Source organism: Ambystoma mexicanum, chromosome 7q, assembly GCF_040938575.1.
Source record: "Ambystoma mexicanum isolate Mex_15411 chromosome 7q, UKY_AmexF1_1, whole genome shotgun sequence".
Lineage (NCBI taxonomy): Eukaryota > Metazoa > Chordata > Amphibia > Caudata > Ambystomatidae > Ambystoma > Ambystoma mexicanum.
In genome coordinates this window covers 39,736,704-39,758,630 of record NC_090941.1, presented here as the reverse complement: position 1 = coordinate 39,758,630, position 21,927 = coordinate 39,736,704, and the positions used below count along the sequence as shown (strand labels likewise).

At 42.7% G+C, this 21,927-nt stretch overlaps 1 protein-coding gene across 1 annotated transcript in view; it reads left to right on the top strand.

The window, feature by feature from the left end:
* CNKSR2 (connector enhancer of kinase suppressor of Ras 2) overlaps nt 1-21,927 on the top strand; it is a 2,376,238-nt gene that overhangs the window by 2,162,117 nt on the left and 192,194 nt on the right. Inside the window, exon 20 of the mRNA XM_069639527.1 lies at nt 19,042-19,579. Coding sequence (XP_069495628.1) covers nt 19,042-19,579 — 538 coding nt within the window. The remainder of the gene's footprint in view (nt 1-19,041; nt 19,580-21,927) is intronic.

Here is a 21,927-nt window from a genome sequence, read left to right as displayed (position 1 = left end):
GAAGGCAATGAAGACGGACAGATTTGCGTAAACTGGCAAGCTGACAGTGGAAGATAAATGAGGACCAGTGGCAAAGTTATTGCCTTATACTGTACCCGCAAGACATTGGGAAGCATGCAGCCATTATTCTATACAGTGTAATCTCCTAAAGAATAAAGAAATGTAATAACAAATCTCATCCCCTGTATGGCTGGCATAAGCATAATGTTGGCCATATATATCATCTGTTCGGTGCATGCCAAAGACAGATACGATTGGAATAACCTATGTTCTGAAAAATAAGATAGTGAGGAGAAATGCAGCACTAAAACTTAAAATAGTGTTCTAAGCCATGCAGATTTGTAAATGCATTGCTCATAAATTGGAAAATATGTCATTATCATCAGGACTATAATTGTGTCATTGATTATTGGACACATCACCTCAATGGAAAGTCCATAGCCAAAACGTGGAACTCGCCAGGGATCTTCTTGACAGCAGCTCAGACTTATTTGAACGCAATATCAAGTGTCAATGCAAGCGCGTTCCTCCATTCGCCCACACATCTATTCAATTGGCTTCAAAATTCAGAAGAATTCCACCAGCAAATGAGTGGAAGGGATAGGCAGTGTGTCCAACCACCACAGCAGTGCCTGACCTACGCACTCCTTCAAGGCCCCAGGCTCTAAATCGTTTCTCCTGTAGTGCAACCTCACCATAACACCCCTTTCACTCCTTTCTACTCTTCCATAACCTCATCCCCCAAAGAACTGGACTTCATCATCCTCAACAATCTTATACTAACCATCTCCAAAAACATAGTTAACTGATTCAACAAACTCACATCCCCCTGCACCAGAGTCCTGATGTCCAACAGAGAGACCCTCCTCCTGTTCATTTAGTAAGTGGCACCACTTAGTAAACTAGACACACAGTTCTGCAAATATCCTCTCTAGCTTTGACCATGCCAATAGCCTTTGCCAAGTCACATTAGGTAACCTGATCCAAAAACTCCAGCATGCCCCAGACTCAACAGAGTTCATCTTGTCACAGCGGATCACATTGCAAAGACCTTATATCTACGTCATTGGTTGCCCATCACCCCCCACATCTGCTTCAAGTCCTTATGAATCATGCACTGGGGAATCCGCAACATCACCCTAGTTCTCTGACTCCTGCTCCATGCAGATTTCTTTCCACCAATCTCTGAAACTTTCTTCCCCTCCATATCTTCACCCTTAAGATCATTCGACATTCACATGCTCCTTAAAACTGGGCTATTGTCACCTCTCTGCATGGAAGGATTTCTGCGACCAATCAGTGGTTCCTGGCACTTGAAGTTATAATCTGCTGAACCAGTGAGCACCTATTGCCTAGTATGAGCACGTGTTCGCCAACCTTAAATCCAGCAATAGCACACAATAATTGGTAAGCTTGAAACATATCTCAGTGTCCAAAGATTGCAACTGGATACCCTCCTACCACTTTTCCATGCTTAACTGTTGACAGAGTAGCTCTAACAAGTGTTTGGAGCGTTGCCAAGCCTAAGGATGGGGCAGCTGGCCATCTTTGCAGGACCTCTCATATATCTCGTTGCCCTCTCAGCAAGCCTTTTGAGGCTCAATTAGTTGTTTGTGCCTAAAACAGATGCAATTGGAATGACCTATTTTCAGGAAAATAAGGTATTGAGGAGAAATGCAGCATTAAAACCTAAAATAGTGATTTAAGCTAGACAGATTTATAAATGCATTGCGCTAGTATAAACAATATGCTAGGTAGAGATGCTCGTCTAGATATTTAACTGTGTGATTAGGAATTTGACCTCCACATGTTCCTTCTCATGTATTGATATCATCTGCTGGCCACCTTCAGTGGCATCACTCATGGATGGGCCAGCAGGTGGGCTACAACAGAGGTGGCTACTTACCCCCTTTTTGTTCAACATCTACATTAACAACATGTCAGATCATTTGCTGGAGGATTGCTGAGAGAAATGTTCTGTTGCTATTGCAGGCAGATGATTCTGTGTTACTGGCACAAACACCCGTGGCTCTACAACATTTTTGAACAAAATGGTTGAATATTGCCATAATAACAATATTCTCATCAAGAAAATCAAGACCCAAATGATGAGCTGGAGAGTTAGGAAGAGCAAATGTCAAAATAGTGCGTCTATCTGGATGGTGGGCCCACCGAGAATGTGAAATCTTTGAGCCATAACCTTCTGCAGCTAATCGGCTGGAAACATCACATTACAGCAACTTCTGAGATGGCTAGAAGAGCGCTGCAGGGCATAGTAAGATTTGCCAAACTACATGACTCTAACATGACAACCGTGTACCAGAAGTGGCGACAGGCAGCATGTTAGATTATGAAGCTGAAATATAGATCCTTAAATGAACTACACACCCCTTAGCATGTCTAAAGGCAATCCTGAAAAAAGCTCCTTCATATTGCTCAAGCATCTCAAAATGCACTTCTGGAAGCAAAGTGCGGCCTAGTCAACCAACAGCCAGTTTGTAAGAAAGCAGCACTGCACTTCACGTTTAAGAGGAGCTCCGCTAACACACGGTGTATGAAAGATGGGTGCTGGTCAGAGCTCCTGGTCCCATGCAACCACCCGGATTTATGAATGGGCTACAGGTATGGAAGCTGCCAAAGTAATACTAATAGAATCTCAGGTCCTGGGAACCAATCTTCAGCGAAGCCATGAGGAAATCTAATGCTTGCTTAGAGTGTTCCCAAAGAAGATGGCAAAAGAACTGTTGGTTAGTAAACTAAATAAGTTGGCATGCATTCAGTGGTTGGGTATGTTAGCTTGATCAGCAGAGATTCAGCCATATATTACAAATGTGACCTCTATTGACACAGAGGCGGATCTTTGCACTGGCAATATTCTACAAATGAAACACTAAGGCTCAAAAGAAAAAAGTGAGTCAAATTAAAGTTGATATTTGTGCCTGCATCATAGCCACCAACAAAATCTATTTCATAGTCTCTGTTTCTATCTCTGGTGAGGGCTTCTAATTAGAAAACACATGGAGTGGATGTCTGCTATCCAGTCCTGGTGCACTGCTAATGATCGCTGCCTTAATGCCAGTAAGGCTGACATCCTTCTCATCGGGACCCCAGCTCCCTCCTTCCCTCCTACACTTTGGCCGTCCTCCATGGACCCCCTTCCCTCAGCCTCCTGTGAGGTAAAACACCTGGGTGTCATCTTCCACTCCTCCCTCTCCTTCTCTGCTCACATCATGGACCTTGCCAAGAAGGCCCACTTTCAGCTGCACCTCCTCAGAGGCATTCTCCTTTTTCTCACCTTTCCCCAGAAACCCAACGTCTCTAGAGCTCTTGTTCTCTCCAGGCTGGATTACTGCAATAGCCTCTTCCTCAACCTGCCTAACTTCTCCCTTCAACCCCTTCAACTGATCCAGAATAGGAGTGAAAGACGTATCCTTGGTTTCAAGTCCAGGGACCGCATCTCTCCAGTCCTAAAATCTCTCCACTGACTCTCGGTTGCTGCGAGGATCAAGTTCAAAATCCTTTGCATTATCAACAAGGCTTTCTGGGGCCTGGTACCCCACTACATCCAAGTCTCTCCCTACATACCTCCCTGCTAGAGCCCTTCAGTCTTATAGCTACAATTTACTGCAGATCAGACACTTCTCCAAGCAGAGAGTGGGGGGTAGATCTCTCTCCTCCGCAGCTGTGTTCGCTCTAGAATGGCCTCTCTGCCCTTCTCAGACTTCTGCTGGATCTCCTTAAATTACAGAAGCTTCTCAAGACCCTCCTATTCTCTTCCTCCTTCCCTCTCCCCCTCCCATACTAATGTTCCCCCTCTAGCTCTTGACAGGCTGCCTGGTTTCTTTATATTCTTACAGGGCACCAAGCCCTTGGTCTGATCCCCCAACTCCCCACCTGCACTTGCCCTTCTGGGCTCCCTCCCCCTTCACCAGCCTCGCTGGGCCTGCACTCCTGAGCCCGTCGAGCCCTCTTTCCTCCCACTTAGCACGTGGACCTTCTACCCCTGCACTCTTTTTCTCCCTGGGCTCTGTCCAGCTGGCCTCTCCTGGCACTTGCTTAACCCTCTGACAATTCCCCCCTCCCTGCACTTCTGTTTACTGCACGTGCACGATCCGAATGTCACAAGACCCCGCCCCCCCCCCCTTCGTTGGCTTGTTGGGCCTTGAAACACATAATGTGAAGGCGCATTACGAAAACACAAAAATAAATAAATTAATGAAAATAAATAATACAGGTGTGCTTAATCCATAATTACAGAGAAATGACAACATTTCTTTTGAGTGTCCAATTTTCAGAGGTCACTCAGAAAACATCCCTCTCTCTGTAAGAACGTTTAGAAAAATCTGGTGTCCAGTCAAAACGTCTAGTTAAAGCTGCCTGGAAATTTTGCCAGCCTGACTTACAAAGCTTTTTTCAACGGGAAAATCCCAGTGAAAATAAGCTTTGTAAATCAGGCCCACAATCTCTACACACACCGTGAATGTCCAGTTAGTGGAATGTCCAAGAAGTGAGTGACGCCGGAATACAACCATGTGATAAAACGATGACAAGAAAACATGTTCTGTCTTGTGTCTGTAGAATGCATGAGCCCATGAAGTTGTAATGTAAAACTGCAAAGGGGCACCTTTGCGCTATGAGGTGATAATTCATTTAGTATCGCATTTTTTTAGTATCACATTTTTGCTGCGTGTCACTGGCATTGTTATAGTTCAGCTAACCTCAAAATGGAGATTGTTTTAAATTCACTCTACAGGTGTTATCCTGATTTGATCACGCACTTGTGTATGCAAGGGCCTCTGGTCGAATGTTCAAATTGAAACTGAAATTGACAGTGTCTCTTGCTGCTCGTCTTACACATCATCATGTATGCCGCTTCCAGGTTGTCCTCCTGTTCACCAGTATCCTCCGCTCTCACCATCGCACTCAGGACACCCGCCATCCTTATCATTTTCAGGACCTGTGCATCAACAGTGATGATTATGGCGACCAGTAGATGAAAAGGTTTTTCTTGGAAAGGCCAGTCCTGCTGCTGATGGTTTGTCTGCACAGTTAAGATTGTCTGAATGGTCATTGCCGATCCCCTCGCTCTGCTGTTTTTTTTTTAATTTGTATTTAATCGTTTTTTTATAACGCGAGTTCGGTTTGTAAGCGTGAATCCGGGATTTCGATCCACTGTTGCTTTGCGTGGTCTTGCTTGTAAAACCAGCACGTTGCCCCTGTGCTATCCTCTGTTCACCACCTCTGTCATGTGCCCTACATGCCACCTGACAAAGGAGTAACGATGTGAGTTTGTGTGTCAGCACAGGGCATGTAACATACACAAACAAGGGAGAGTCCTGGGCATGTCTCTCAACTGGCCTATATCCCGGCTTAGTCTCAACCAGAGTCTTGAGCTCTTTAACATCACAATGTGACATTGTGCAGGGGAATGGCGTTGAGCATCACCTACTCTCTCCATGCCTCCCATGCTCCAAACCCACCATATTAATTACGCACAGGGCCACTAGATGAGTCGGGGTGGACTGACATGATCTTGAGCAAATCCAGTCATCCAGGTTGCATGAGAGGAGATTCATTGCATTGTCTTTGTGTCTTAGAACTTCCACAGTGTGAAAGTAATTCATGTTGCTGTCTTTGTCTTGTGGCTTCCAAGAGGTATACTTCCCTTTTCCTACATCATGCTAATGTTGATATGATATGATATGATTGGTTATTTATAACGCACTTAATACCCAGAGGTTTCTAAGTGCGGACCCGGGTATCAAACGGTTCCATGTAATAATGTTGCCACAAAAATCTCGTCATGCAAAAATATCGCCGAAAAATGGCCCTTTTTTGTGGTGACATTATTGCATGGAACATGCGGGGGACACCCCCGCAACCCCCAAATTATTATTATTATTTTTTTTTATTTATTTATTTATTTATTTATTTATTTTATTTTATTTTTTTGCTCCTGTCCCCATATATATGGTCACCCATATAATATCGCCTCAACCTTTTCCCGGCGATATTATTTATGGCAACCATATATATGGGGATAATATTACCTGATACCTATCAAACCTGTTTTGCTCCGTGTCGTCTTGCTTCCAAGGAGAGCACAATACCCCTGAGCGATCCTCCGGGGGCTCAGCTGATAGGTGAGACTTAATAGAAAATTGATGCAGAAGTTGGACAGACCCAAGTACAGCAAGAATGGGTTGAATGCAAGGAAGGAAGTAGCAGTAAAGAAGCATTGGCAATGCCAACAATTTGGGCTTTTGTGTAGGCATGGGACAGGCACTTGCCAGGCCCTCCCATACTGGTATTAACTGCCCATTGATGGTTGCAGGTACAAATTGGCACGAGTGCCTGGGCATCTAATAGTAGTGCCTGGCACATGCCTAATACTTATGCACAAGCTAAAACTGTTGACTTTGCCAATGCTTATTTTTAACAAGACTTCGGTGAAGGCCATGTATAGTGTTTACAAATCGAGTAGCTGAAAGCAGACCTGGTTTAGACATTGTTATAAAACAGCAATGTGTTTACTGCTGCAATTAAGTCATTAACTATCAGAAGACTGCATTTATAAAAACTTTCAGACACTTCCGTTGCAATTTTGCATGGTCAGGCCTGATCAAAGCGAGCTGAAAGAGACCCCACAAGGTGTTTTGGGCAGGGAGGGGCATGATCTGAGTCGCAATGGCCATCAGGATTAGCATGGCCATGGGCAGTCAATGGGTGGGCACATGAACAAACACCTGTACACTCTGGGCCTCATTACGAGAGTGGCGGAATGGGTTAAGGGGTGCTGCAAAAGGATGCGGACCCGTTAACACCATTCCACCACATTACAAGGTCCCCTCGCGGGACCCGCTCTGCACGTCTGGTTTTACCAGACGTGCAGAGCGGGTCCCGTGAGGGGAAGAGGGAGCAAACAACGGGCTGGTCATAATCGACCCGTTGTTAGCTCCCTCCCCCATTCCCATTCAGCCCTATGGGGGCTGAAATGGGAATGGGGAAGGTCCGGGCACAGGTTCCTGGAGGGAGGAATTACCTGGCCCTCCGAACTCGGAATGGCCCGGTAATTCCCCATTCTGGGAACCCGGACCCGATTTGGCGTAATGAAGCGCTGTGTGTCCCTTCTCATATGCCACGTTTCCCCCATCTGTACTCTGATGCAATAGTTTTGGCTTATAGGCGACTCTACCACCTAATAGCCCAACCTAAAAACAGAGTCAGAGGTCAGCTGTGAAGGTGATCATGGCAGAGGTCAGCACTCTGGGTCAGCTGAGAGGTCCAGAGAAGAGGAGTAAAGATCTCTTAGTCAGGCATGACAAAGGCAAGGACTCAGTGCGGATATGATGGGGTGACAAGAGAACTTGTAGGTCTTGCTACGCAGCAAGTCTTGCAGGTCTTGCAGAGCAAAGAGTTTTAACTGCCATGGGTCCCCCCCCCCAGTGCCAAGGCCTTTTTTGGTGATTTCGGTATTTCGCCATTCAATGCCTTCTAACGTTTTCTCTTTCATTAACCCCTTAAGTGCCAAGGACGAGGTACCTCGTTCTTGGCACTTAAGGGAAAGGAAACTGGCTGTATTGTTTCTCTCCAGCACAGTCAGGGCTTGTGACGCAGGTGTTCTAGGGTCCATTCCCATTCTATTTTTGCACATGTTGAAAATACAAGAGCTCATAGATAGGGAAAAGTAACTTTAAAAAATGCATGTGAAGGAGTCTACCGGGGCGACCATTCCGTGCTTTAAAAGCAATAACCTGCATGGAAAGTAAACATCAATCTACGAAAATTACAACTAAACCTGCCAAAACTCGTTTTAATGTTAACAGTATAATAACCCCTCTGACTGATAGTGTGGCAGTTATATGTTGATATTATTTTGTTAGCACTTCTGATTATTGTTGGTGCTATGAAATGCCTTGGTCTGACAATGGGCCTCATTACGAGTTTGGAGGTATCCATGCCGCCCAAACCAGGTACCGGTTCCAGGTACGGGTCCCGAAAATAGGAAATTACCGGGCCATGCCGACTTTGGCAAGCCCAGTAATTTCCATTCTCAGGACCGGGACCCGGTACATCCCCATTTCCATTTGAGCCCCCATAGGGCTCAATGGGAATAGGGAGTATGCTAACAACTAGCCTGTTAATGACAGGCCCGTTGTTACCATCCTGGTCTTCTCGCGGGTGCCTCTAAGGACGTCTGATCTTGCCAGACGTCCTTGGCGGCACCCACGAGGAGACCTCGTAATGTGGCAGCACCATTCATTCCGAGGCCACACTCGTTGTAATGAGGCCCGACATGAGACCCCAGAAGACTGCAGTTCTAACATTTGTAGTCAACAGTGTTGCACATGTAACCCCTCGCCTACTATAGAGCTGCATTTCCGGGTGCCCCAGGAAAAGGCACCATTTACAGGATAAGTACACCCATGTTTCATTTAAGAAATGTATTCCTTGTAAGGTACGGACTGTATGATGATGTTTTTTCATGGTTACTAGTCATGGAAGTGCTGCACTGTGCTGTGGGTGATCGACCCCAAAAAAGGGGCTGGATAAAATGCTGTCAGCCCGAATGACAAAGACCAGTCCCACAGCTGAACCATGCCATAGTACAGGCTAATAAAGCAGTTGGTCAGCAGCAGATGCATGAGGGTCAGTTGGAAGAAGGTGAGTGAGGGTAAGCTGTTGGCCTCGGGGGAAGTCACTCTCATGAGCTAGCCGTGTGGGGGGAGTATGCAAGGAATAGTAACAATTGCAATTTCCCAGCGCCGAGGGAGGCACAGCGCAAAGGTGCAGACCATCGGAGACCCAGTGGTAATGTGCCCACAGTCTGGATGGTGCGGATGTTGCTGTCGCTGAAACTGCTCTCAGGTAAGGTGGGCCTGGATCAGTCGGTGCCGGTGGACACATTGCTGGCCTTAGCGGCAGCGCCACGGGCGGTTTAAGATACATTTTCACGCGCCTTGTCAATGCGTTGGGGAAGTGTGCCAATTTTCTTTTTAAACTGCATGCTCTGATGCCTGAGCAGGGAGGTAATCACTGGAATAGGGTGCTCATGCTAACGTATGAGTGCCCTATTCTAATGCAAACTGCCTTGCTACGGCGTCAGCGCGGGGAGGTAATCATCTCAGTAGTGTGGTGATGCTTTTGCATCAGCACCCTTTTGTTATTAAATACGCCCCACCACAGCGGGCGCATTTAATAAGAATAGGGCGCCTGCCGCACCTTCTCCCACTACACCTGCTCGGGGAGCCCTTTAAAGACTCCCCTGAGCTGGCGTGATGGGGGGCTAATGGCACCCCGGGCGGTCGACTCAGCCGCCCACCCCTTGGGCCGGCCCTGTATAGAGAAATGTCAATGAATGGAGTCCAGCACGAGACTGAATGAGTAGGTGGTGAGCACTGCGATGACGTCGTACTGCGCTGCGTCCAGCAGAGTTAGGCCACAACCATATCCTGAGGGAGGTTGGGGCACAAAGCCTGCCACAACAATAGAACTACACCTCATTTGGAGTGGAGGTGGTCACAGAGCATCTTTAGTGCCTTCTTAGGTACGGCTGCTCTGTTCTCAGACCTGCCTGCACTAACATGACATATTTTATAGCAGGTAAGATAGCTCTCTGGGTTGATTACTCGCTGCAGCAAACTATGTGTGATCTGCAGGTGGCAGGTTGACATCTCGACATGGCCAACTCAGCCTTTCATCCTTCCAAGGTCGATACATCAGTACCAACTTTGGCTGGGCAATATTGTATGTAAATATGTTGTATATAAAGCCTCGGTGTACGCGCTAAATAAATAACACCTCATTATCATTATGCACCAGCAGAGCCATGGGTCTGCCTTGTGCCCCACAGTTCGACAGTGCACCCTCCATGTCAACTCTTATGAAGGGATAATGTGGCAGGAGTTTAGCATTGAGGGCCAGTCTGGAACCCCATGGTCATGCAAGTCACTGACTGTTACACATGGTATGAAGTACTGACCCACATTGCCATCTGCAACGGAACGGGCCAATAGAGCTTTATATGGTTAACTGAACAGCATTGTGCACGTACTGCAGGAGGGTGGGGGGGTCTGGATAAAGTCGGGGATGTGATCAGTTACTATTTTTGATATACAAACGTGTTGGCTGGCTCCAACTGTTCATTGCCAGAGTCATATGTCAATACTATAATTATAATCCTGGGGTGGGGTCCCAACACCGCCCAGTCCAGCCCAACCCAGTCCTAAGTGCTCTGCCGGAGCTTCAGGTATGCTACAAGTAATGGGGTGGAAGATACAGCACTCAGTGCACCAGGACATTTCAAGTCCACCTACAGCCCCTATGTTACCTACGTATAATGTGTCAGAAGTGGTTCAGAGATATGTGTTGTTGGAGATATAACAGTTGGCAGCTGATAAGTTGAGGCTTCAAGTGCCAGAATGCATATGGACAATGGGTTTCACTCATAGAGGAGGTTTAGTGCCTCTCCCATCAAGTCTAGTCTTTGATGCTCTCCTCTAGCTTTTTAGTCTTGTAATGGCTTACAAGCCCCAGGCATGAGCTACACTCAGTGTGGGGCTTTACAATCTGGATAAATGTGCAGGGCAGGGAGTGTAGTGGTTGGTCCGATGTTCATGCCACAAGCTAAACTATACGCTTCCATCCTGTGGCTCAATAGTTATTCCGGTATCTTGTATTCTTTTCTGTCTGCCAGTGCGAACAGGTCTGTATTCCACAAAATGCTGAAAACATCGTAATTTGGAGTACCCTGCTGTTACAGATAAAAGGGACTTGTAAAAGGACTTAGAGCCGTAGCCCACCCCGGATTGCTGTTTCCCTCCATTGAGAAGGCCGCTGCCATGCTTAGCCATGCTTGCTACTATTGGTCTATGGTCAGGTTGGATGATCAGTGTTTCCCCTCCTAGTTAATGTCAATGTCGCGCCAGCTGAGGGGAAAAGAGAGACCTGGGCTACACAAAGGCCTGGCACCACTATTGGTATCAGTATTTTTTAGTGCTACCGTACAGCGCAACAATGTCACTACTAGTGAAATAGATTATTGCTAGTGTGCTCCTACAGCTGCATTTTGGAGGAAATGCAGCCGGTTACTTACATTTGTGAACCCTTGGAAGTTTTAGATTAAAAAAAGGTGTTTTTTAAAAAAATGTTATTGTTCATATATTGTATTAAAAAAGTTTACACAACAATAAACAGCAATACATAACAAGACAGTCACATCACATTTAAATTCATATAAAAATATAGTTAAAAATCAGAAGTTACTCACAATTCATCACAGCCATAACATCAGGCGAAACAATATCCATCAAAACAATGACACACAATATGAAAACCCAGTATATGCAGTATATATATATATATTCAGTAAAAAAAACTTTGTTAAAGGGACGGTTATGGTTATTCCAAGTAAAACCAAAAACCCCTTGAAATTCCCCAGTTATGGTAAGCTAAGCAACCATAACTCGCACCACCACCGTGCACTGCTAAGACTAACACCCAGGACATCAAAGATGACATCACACATGTCATTGATGACATCACTGATGACATCACATTTCTAGGTCCCTTTCTTTTGTTCACTGACATATCTAAGCCAGGTGGCTTTCTTCACTGTCAGTCAGGAATTAAAAAAATAAAAGTACTATATTTGTAAACCTTACCCTTCTCATATGTTCTTACAATACTTCCTTAGGGTACAGTTACATCATATGATACATATACATAGGAGAAGAAGGAATCCCAAAACACTACAATATTTTCTGTGCATGAAGTTAAATAGTTTGGTTATGGACACTTTCTGGTAAAACTGCAGTGTTTTTGGCTTACTTTACTTTCTCTGTATATGCTTCTATTTGTATGCATTGTGGTCTCTTTATGTTTTGTGTCTAATAGTACAATAATGCAGTGAGGGAAGCATTCATAGGAACTTGTTTGACAGTAGGCAAAAATCTGTAATGGAAGCATTTATCTTTTCACTATTCAACATGGGAAGATTTTGAATATGGCACCTCTATGGCGCATGCTGCAGACAATGCCTATGTTTCTTCATGAGTTAGGTCATGTACTGAAAGAACTCAGTAATGCAATGATATTTATAGCAATGCATTGCGTAATGAAATGTTTGGCATATACTTTTCTGCCAATTTTATAATGACAATCCCTTGTGGAGGCTGTGCATGAAAACTAAATGCACATGTGATGTCATCAGTGATGTCATCAATGACATTTGTGATGTCATCTTTGATGTCCTCGGTACTAGTCTTAGCAGTGCACAGTGGTGGTGCAAGTTATGGTTGCTTAGCTTACCATAACTGGTGAATTTCAGGGGGTTTTCGGTTTTTCTTGGAACCATAACGTCCCGTTAACAAAGTTTTTTTTAGTGAATTTCATAGGTTTTCAAAAGCGCAACTTAACCGTAACGTCTCTTTAACAAAGTTTTTTTTACTGAATTTCATAGGTTTTTAGTAGCGACACTTAAACATAACGTCCCTTCAACAACATTATTTTACTGAATTTCATAGGTTTCTAGTAGTGGCACGTAACCATAATGCAAACGAACATCTGACTTCATTGCACACCTTGCGGAGAGTGCCACATGACCACATGCTGGCGCACATCATGGTGACGTGTCCGAGAATCCATACACACTTAACAATAATATCTATGCCTCGTGGACAGTGTGGAAATACATTTTTTACTGATGTAGGAACTTCCAACTTCAACATTTCCCTTGCACAGCTCCAACACCTATTCATACTCAGCCATTAACAATGCAGTACACAGTACATAGTTTTAGCAAAAGTACTATTTCTCTGAAAACGACATGAGCTAAGGCCATCCCTCCTCCCCAAGAAACAGCACCACTGCTGTAATGACAGAGCATGAGAAACACTGTCCCTAGCTTACAAATAACACACGCACAACATTTTGCCCCGTCCACCTACCCCGACCATATTACTGTTTGGTGCCTCTTTGCTTATTTCCGTCCGCACCTTTCCTTCTGAGCTGTCCTTCCAAAGAAAAAGCCATCCGGAAACAAAGTAAATGTTCCTTTAAGAACCACCTTTCACAGTTTAAAAATATTTTTTTTAAAAGCGCATAGACTCCATCTACTTTATATTTCTCAGTAAAGGACACTTCCACCCCTAAAATGGGAGATGAATGCCATTAACAATGTAGATTTGCAAAGCAGTAACGCGTGCTCCTGAAAAAGAGGATTTTCCATTCTAATTAGAAAACAAAATCCTTTTCCAAGATGGCTACCATAGAAAGGGAAGGTGGTTGTTCCATACAGGGCCCCTCTTCGCTTTCCTTCGCAACATGCAAAAAGCAAAAAGGAAACCCTGTTAACATATTACCACAAGCACATTCTTCCCACTCCCCATGGCTGCAGCCTACCCCTCAGCCAATGAACGTACACCGCTATGTTTTTTAACGAAATTACATTACTTGTGTAATACGAAAACACTCCCACATTTCATCACATACCCAACCCTAATGATATTGTACACCTTTTTTGGATGACGTTCCACTCCAGCGTAGCCAAATGCGCCCATAAGCACCTACGTGCCATGACGCAGAACCTGAAAATGAACATACAGCGGGGTACAACGTAGCACATTACATTTTTAAATAATAAACTGTTTTTTAAAAGAAAACATTAACATTTTAGAATTTGTGAAGTAGTTTTTTTTTCACAATAAACTGTCTGAGACCATCAGACTATTCCCATTTTCAATCAAATAGTAACATTGTTTCTATGGGCGTCATCGAAAATGTTAATGGTGAGGCACATGTGGTTCTTTTCTCATAGACAAAGTATGCGTTTTCGATAAAGCAACCGCTTTGATCGAACAGTGATTTCCAAGGCATCGGCATGACCTTCGGCCTACACCACTGTAAAAGATGTTATGTTACTCCTAATGGCCACTGCAGCGTATGGACAAAGGGGTCCGGCGCGATTGTCCCACAAAATTGTGACGGATAGGCAGCCGGTCACGAGGAGGTGCATCTGGCGTCCAAAAAAGCCATCACTTGGCATCTGGAATCCATGGCAATCACAATAAGGCAGGATTTAGCTGGTCGGAAAACATAAGAGAAAATGTGTATCAATACCCAACCTTTAGAAAACAATTTAAAAAAAGACAAAAAGAACATGGAAGCTGAAACACAAATCGATGTGGTCATACATGACATTTTAAGGAAATATTAGCATTGAACAAGGGTTAATCTAGTGACAGCCTTCAAACGCTGAGAATATGCACTCTCCATAAGTAAAAAAAAAAAATGATAACTACACAGAAAGATAGTACTTCAGTTACAATGGAAAATGAATGTTCAAGTAATAAAAAATTAAATCTCGTGATTTCAAAAAAGAGAAAAAGTATGTGGAAACTGATACACAAAGCGATGTGGTCAAACATGACATTTTAAAGAAATATTAGCGTTGAATATGGGTGAATCTAGTGATAGCTACAAACACGGAGAATCTGCACTCTCCATAAGTGAAAAAAATGGCAACTACACAGAAAAATAGTACTTCAGTTACATTGTCAAAATGATTGTTCTGGTAATAAAAAATTCAAACTTGGTCCGGTGTAGAGTCGTCAAAAGTAAACTTACACCATATTTACCGTCTCCATTGTCTTCATTAAAGTCAGACAGCAATGTACTTGCACCAAAGAATCTTCATGAACTGATATTACATGTGCCTTACAAACATTTTAAAAACATAATCTTATCAAATGGTATTTTTTGCATACTTTCACTCCCTGCATTCTTACTGAATTTTCCCTTTCGCTCAAGGTAAAAAAACAATTGACCCTTATGGGTTCAGTCAGATGCGTGGGCCTACTGAGCTCGCAACCAAAAAAGCAAAGCAAGTGACCTTCACTCAGAATGCAAATACATTCTCACTTTGCAACAACATATCAGAATCCATTCATGAGAACCGCTACTCCCATGCACTTGCAGAACTGCTGTTTCCATCAAACAGTGCAGGTGGTTGCCTCAGATTTCAAACTCTAGGACGCCAGTCTGACTGCACTATTATTTTATATACATTGTAACACAGATGCAGTAATACTTCGCCGTTTATTGAGCAGCAACTTCCAATTTACTGTATGACTTTGGTGACAAGAAAACACCACTTATTGAATTCCTGCTGCCACATCCCATCCCAGCCTCATTAACCCTCACCTTCTGAAACAGTATTTCATAAGTTTAACAAGTGCAATGATCTGATGTTTTATATGTGTTAGCGGCGATGTCGCGTACACCAAAACACGAATGAAAGGTGGCGGGCGCAGCAAAAGATTCTGACGCACTTCATGCTGTTCCACAACCAATCAGTGAACGCGCCACATGTCTGCCGACATGACGCTACGGATTAGGCAATCAGTATCTTGTCCGCGGACCGAACAGGGAAGTGTGACCGCGGAGCAGACATAGATATCACACATTTTTTGAGACATTATTTTTGGTTGTTTTAAATAAAATTACTGGACGGATTGCCACCAAATTTACAAAAGCATGCTTTCGGGACCAAGCTCCTGCCGCAAATTTGGTGAAAATCTGTCCAGCGGTTTGGGCTGTAGGCATGCACAAAGTTTTTCCCCCATTCAGCCTATGGGAAAAAAATACATTTTGGGACCCCCCTATAACTTCCCCCCCCTGGACCAAACATCACCAAACTTTGCAAACAAATTCAGAGTGGCCCATATACTTTTTTTGCAAAGTTTGGGGAGGATTCGTCTAGGGGGAGCGAAGTTATAAGCTGCCCAAAAAGTGCTCTTCCTATGGAAACAGCAACTTGACCATAACTACACAGCCACTAACGTGGCTGTGTAATATACACCCTTACAAAGAAAAATTAAGAGCATATATGTTCTCACCAAAAAGAGAATGGATGGTTAACAACCAGCTCACCAGTGCAATAACCAGGGACGTCTGGTAACCATTTAGTAATGTTACCCAAACATTTTCACCTGGTAGGGCATCCTTAGAATGGACATAGCACCTAAACAAGTTCAATCATGCTACATGTTTGGCCCTGCAATTGATCAAAAGATGTTTCAAATTGTTCAATGCACACGTATCCTTACATTACCTTCAGAACCTCTTTTCAGGAATAAGACTTCTAATAGGACCCCATCTCTCTAATATCAATAACAGATTGAACCTACATCTCATATAGATGTTTGTAAATACATGATTTGGGAAGATGTTCACATATTAGGGAATATGGATTTGTATATTCTGCTGTAATCTGAGTACAGCTTATATTTCAAAATGATATCATGATCTTTACACCTATCAAATAATTTGATTTTCTTTTTAGGAGCATCAGTATTAGTAAGTAGCAGATATCTATCTAGATACATATCTGTCACAATGTTATCACACTCTTCAAAGTAGTTATTAAATACAGCAGACCTACCCAATTTCTCCAAAGCATTTAAGTCTATAAACAAATAGAACGGAGGAGGGTGTTCAGATCTTCCTAAAGAATTTAAATTTTAACCATGTGATATAGGATTACCATGACTTTAGACACAATTTATGTCTGATAATAACAAAAGGCACGGATAGCAACAGGCCCCGTAATCTTTTACAGAATTTGCCATCATTATTGTAGAGTATATTCCAGTCTAAAATGCAAAGTTCTAGTCCATGTAGAACTGTTGGTAGCATTTTCCAATGTCAAATTTTCTTAATGGAATTAAGCAAAATGTAAAAATATTTCAGATAGATCTTTCGCACCTGCACATACAATGGCACCAATTTGATTTCAATTCTGGAGCCAATATGGGGCCACGTGGCCCTATCTGTTATAGCATAGCCAAGTTAAATATTATTCCTGACTAATTTCAGTGTAACAACTTGGAAAGACCAGTGAAAGTTCTGCTTAACCTTCGTCTTTGAGGTTGTCAGGACAGTAGACTTGAATGGATATAGTCTAAAAATGTTCTCCTCTAGATACAAGTTTAAAATGGTTAGTGCACTTCACAAACCAATCTGTGTTTTATGAAGGAGAATAATATCATCTGAAAAAAGGAGGACTGGGAAATGAACATGACCCAATTGTGATGACAATAAACGTAAGGAAATGAATGAGTCAATAAGATCTGATGAATAAAGAATGAATAAAGCTAGGTGCAAGAATGTACCTTTGTGGTAGTCCAATAAAAGTTTGCACTCTGGACCCCAGGATCCCCTCATTATTCAGTCTAACAATTAACAATGTCCCAGAGTCCAGTAGAATTTACATTTTTAAAAGACATTCAAGTATTCCCCATTTAGACTGTGTATTGCAAAGCTTTATGTGATAAACACATTTGAAAGCACATGAGAGGTCTACCATGGCAATATAGAGTGCAGATTGATTTTTAGCATGTGTTTATCTCTTCAAAAAAGTAATTAATAGAATATTAAGTGAGGTTCCATAATGTTTCCGTAAACCGATAATTGGAGGGACGACCGATAGATTGTGACTAGGTATTTAGATCATCTAAAAGCAGGGTTGCAAAGACCTTAGATGAAGTATCCAATAATGCTATTGGCTGGTAATTTGCCAGGTTTGAGCAATCCTCCTGTTTAAATTTCGGGACCACGTAACAAGTACTCCAGGACAGGTGAAGCTCACCTTAGAATGCAATATTAGAGAAAAGTTTAAATAATATATCGGTCCAACGAGTACAGTTATCCTTTAGGGCCAGGCTAGAGAGGCCATCCAGGCCACGGCCTTGAAATATTTATACTTTTTTAGATTCAACTGAACCAAGACAAGGGCCCAAGGTCTTGAACTCAAAAACACAAACTGCCAGGCACTTTTGGCCTAACCTTTGCTCCTAGAAATCTGTTAATTGTGCGTCCAAGATCATATTATCAAGCATAGAATTCAAATGAATTCAATCCACATTATTAATGCATTTCCAAAATACTTTCAAATTGAATTTATTTATAATTGATAACATATTTTCACTTTCACAGATATCCAGATTAATTATATAGAATTTTGTTCAGTTCCTGTAAGGTTGTTTACATTTTTTGAGCATCACCACTCTATCATGAGCCCAAATATCAGTATCCAACTTAATCTCTTGAATTGATCTCCAAAGAAGTACCTTACTAAATCTTTTTTTGAGGAAATTAAAGAACACATGTGTAAAATAGAATTTCAGCCGATAGGTGGAGATTTGAAGTAGGAAGTGATGGTGCTAAAAGCAGAAATCAGTCAGTGCACCATGTCTTAAAGCTCTGTTGTATCACATTCTGAATTCTTTGTCAATTGTGTCTCTTCAAATAGAGCCATCTTAAATTTACATAAAGTGGATGTGAACGTTATTTTGTAAATACGTTTTAAGGTACATTATGTTTCATATATATTGTGACAACACGACTACTGACTAAATCATTCCTATAGTTTAATCAATTGTCTAACATATTGTATTTCCTTTATTTTTGTTTGACACACATCTTAATCAATTTGTAATGTTTTGTGTAAAGTTTAAAGGATTGGTGTGTCTTTCACATCGATCAAAGAACATCATTACAAAGGAACTTTCAGATTGTTAATTTTGTATAGTGTTCTTAATTTTACGAGGAGACTATGGTAAATCATTAAAACTATTTGCAATCAATCTTAAACTTTATTCCACATAAGGTCATAAATGCTTCACAATTCACATTAAAAAAAGAATACTGAATTGATCCACAGTATAAAAACCAACACTGCGTATACAATTCATAAAAAATAAAATTTTAAAAGATAAAACATACTTTTTGTTGTTGTGAATTGTAATATATTGAACAAAGTGAAAGATTTATTGATTGAAAACTATTTGCTTCAGTCCTTTTCTCGGGTTTCTTATTCGAGACTCCTGCGTAGAAGAATGTACCTGTAGATATGTGTTATTTATTTGTATTATGTTATTTTGGTATACCTAAGGTGGACATAAATATGTCATTACAAGTAAACATATTATAGTCTATAAAGTGTTTAAGTATTGTGTCCTGAAATGTGTCTCTTTGTTCCAGATGAGCTGTGCAAGCCCTTTTGTTGAACCAAAGCACACCAGACTGTCCTCCACAGAGACCTCACAGTCACATTCCTCCCATGAGGACTACCGGCAGGAAGCAGTGAGCAACATCATGGAATCTCCAGTCCGCAAAAATGCCAGCCAGCGGCGCTCATGGCAGGATTTAATTGAGACTCCTCTGACGAGCTCGGGGTTGCATTACCTTCAGACTCTGCCCCTGGAGGACTCTGTGTTCTCTGACTCTCTGGTCATCTCTCCTGATCACAGGCGGCAGTCCACGCTTCCAATTCAGAAGTGCCACCTGCAGGATCACTACGGCCCATACCCCTTAGTGGAAGGGGAGCGGATACAAGTCCTTAATGGAGGAGGGGGCAAACCTCGCAGCTTTACTCTGCCTCGGGACGGGGGGTTCAATCACAGTAGACAGAACTCTCTACTTAGTGCCTCAGAGCTGCAGGAATCAGCCAAAAAGAAACAAGTGAAGGAGGAGGAAGAGGAAGGAGACGAACAAGAATTAAACAATATAGTAGACACAAGTAAGTATTGAATATATTTCTAAAAAGTGCATGACAGACATTGGGGTGACTCGTTAGAAAGGTTTGGGGCTGCATGTTTTAAGAAACCTTACAATCTTTTGCAATCGATGAATTGTTCATGTCCAGCAATACGTTTTAATTGATTTGATTTTTCCAATTATTTATTTGTTATTGGTTATTTATTTTTCGCCGAAAGAAAGTGTCCAAAGAAATACCATAAGTCTATCAGTGTCAAAGGTACAGTTGCACATTTCCAACTATTGGTTGTTTATTCCGAATTGCTGACTTCAGTCGGTTTAACTGGAAAGCTCTAAATCAGTGATCTTCAAACTGGGGGGCTGGCTCTTCTAGGGCGCCCCAAAGGATGTCCGGTTGGGGGATTAGAATGACTCTTATTGATATAAAATATAAGCACATGTTCTACTGCTTAAATGTTCTATTAAAAGCAGTCATCTTAATCATTTAGTAAAAATCCTGGGCTCTCCTGGACCTCCTTTGGCCGCCCTGAGAGTGCCAACCACTATGTGGGAGGTCCAGAGGGGAGGGGGGTAAGCAATATTTTTACTCCAGGGGGTCCTGGTATGAAAACGTTTGAATACCACTGCTCTAAATCCACCCGTATTTCATGGTGTATGTTTCATCTCTTCTGTTAACCTGCATAATCAGCTTTTGTGACTAAAACTGCTAGTGATTATAGCTGCAGTAGCTCCAATTGACTATGTACTTTCTCGAATTAGCTTGGCTTCAAATTAGTTTGCCCCTGTTCGAATCCTACTCCACATTGAAAGTCCAATTGAGTCTGTTTTGATGTACCTTGATGAAACTGAATATCATACCATCCTGAAGCCATTTTTATCTTTTTTTTCTCAAATTCTGTCCATTTTTTTTTGTGGTATACAAGAGACTCCTGTCACAAGCCCCTTTTTTCCCCAGCTACTTCCCAAACCTTGCTCTTTTCAAAATGCTTCCGGAATTCTGCTTTCTGGGTTCTTTTGTATTCGCATGATCTGTGTCCGTCCTCCAGGTACCCAAACTTCCTAGCACTTCTCTGTGTCCATTCCTTTCTTCCTTTTTCCAATTGCTGTCACATTGAGAACATTCCTACTGTGTTGGCCCAACAACACTCCATTACCCACTGGTGCTCTCACCTGCTTTCTTTTATCCTGCTTCCCATCCCTCTCTCTGTTTCTATATTTCTCTCTCTCAGTATCCCATTCAACCCCCTTATTTTAGATTTTTTCAGTGGCATTGCTTCAGGAGACACATATTTAGCAAGTACGTCAGAAACAACAGCACGCTATAGCTGATTTACTTGCCCATCATGTAAACAGGAAAACATATAGTTTATTCACATTTGTCTATTTCACAATTTTACAAAAATCAGCATGTGTCTGCATATATAAAAATATATCTAATAAAGTTACATTTACTAACATGCCCTTTCTCTCCGATTTGTGGAGTTAGGCCAAAACTAGACTTAGCAAAACATGCGGTCTTTGGAGCACATGTTTCTACCGATTTATTTTTATGCTGCTGCCACATTACTCCCCCTTTGATCTGTTTACCCGCCTTGCTTGATGTGCAGGTCCCAAAGCCTCATTCTGGTTCTCTTCTTACCCCCTGCTGTTTCTGCGTTCCGACCACCCGCTTCTGTTCCCCATAAATCCTACCCCAACTTTCAACCTCTGGGTTCACCTGTCCCCGGACCCACCAATTTACCAAGCTAAATGTCCTGTCCACACCGTATCCCTCCTATTTCATTGCTCGGCTGCTTCCTCTTTTAACCAACCTTCGTCCGGTGTAGGCTTCCCCTGGGTGATTGTTAAGACGGATTTCTGAACTCTGTCCTGGAGGCGCAGAGGTTCAGAAGGCCAGCCTAGTTTCTTGGAACAGGGTAACCTCTGGACAAGCCAGACCAATCAGGCTAGCGATCGCGGCGGTCAAGACTAGGTCTCAAGAGGGGTGAGGGTGACTAAAAGCCCGCAATGAGCACACACAGCAAGGACACTTACAGATTACTCCAAACAGGTGTTATATTAAAAATATAGACACATTTATTACAAGGCCTTTGTAACATTGACCGTAGCGAGAAATCACAATAAAACTCCAGTAAACCAACACATACCAAACCAATACAATATATATACAAATACAAACAAGTCTAACGCGTTAGATGCACGAAATGTGTAGACCACCTAGATGGGGAGGAAAACAGGCAGTGCGAATAATAATCAGACCCAGTCCGCCTTCAGAGGCACCTAACTAAAAGGAAGTCCAAGCCCTACGAAGAGTGGAGCCTTGTGCTCAAAAGTACCTGCACACGCTGGTGCCAATGGGCAAAAAGGGGA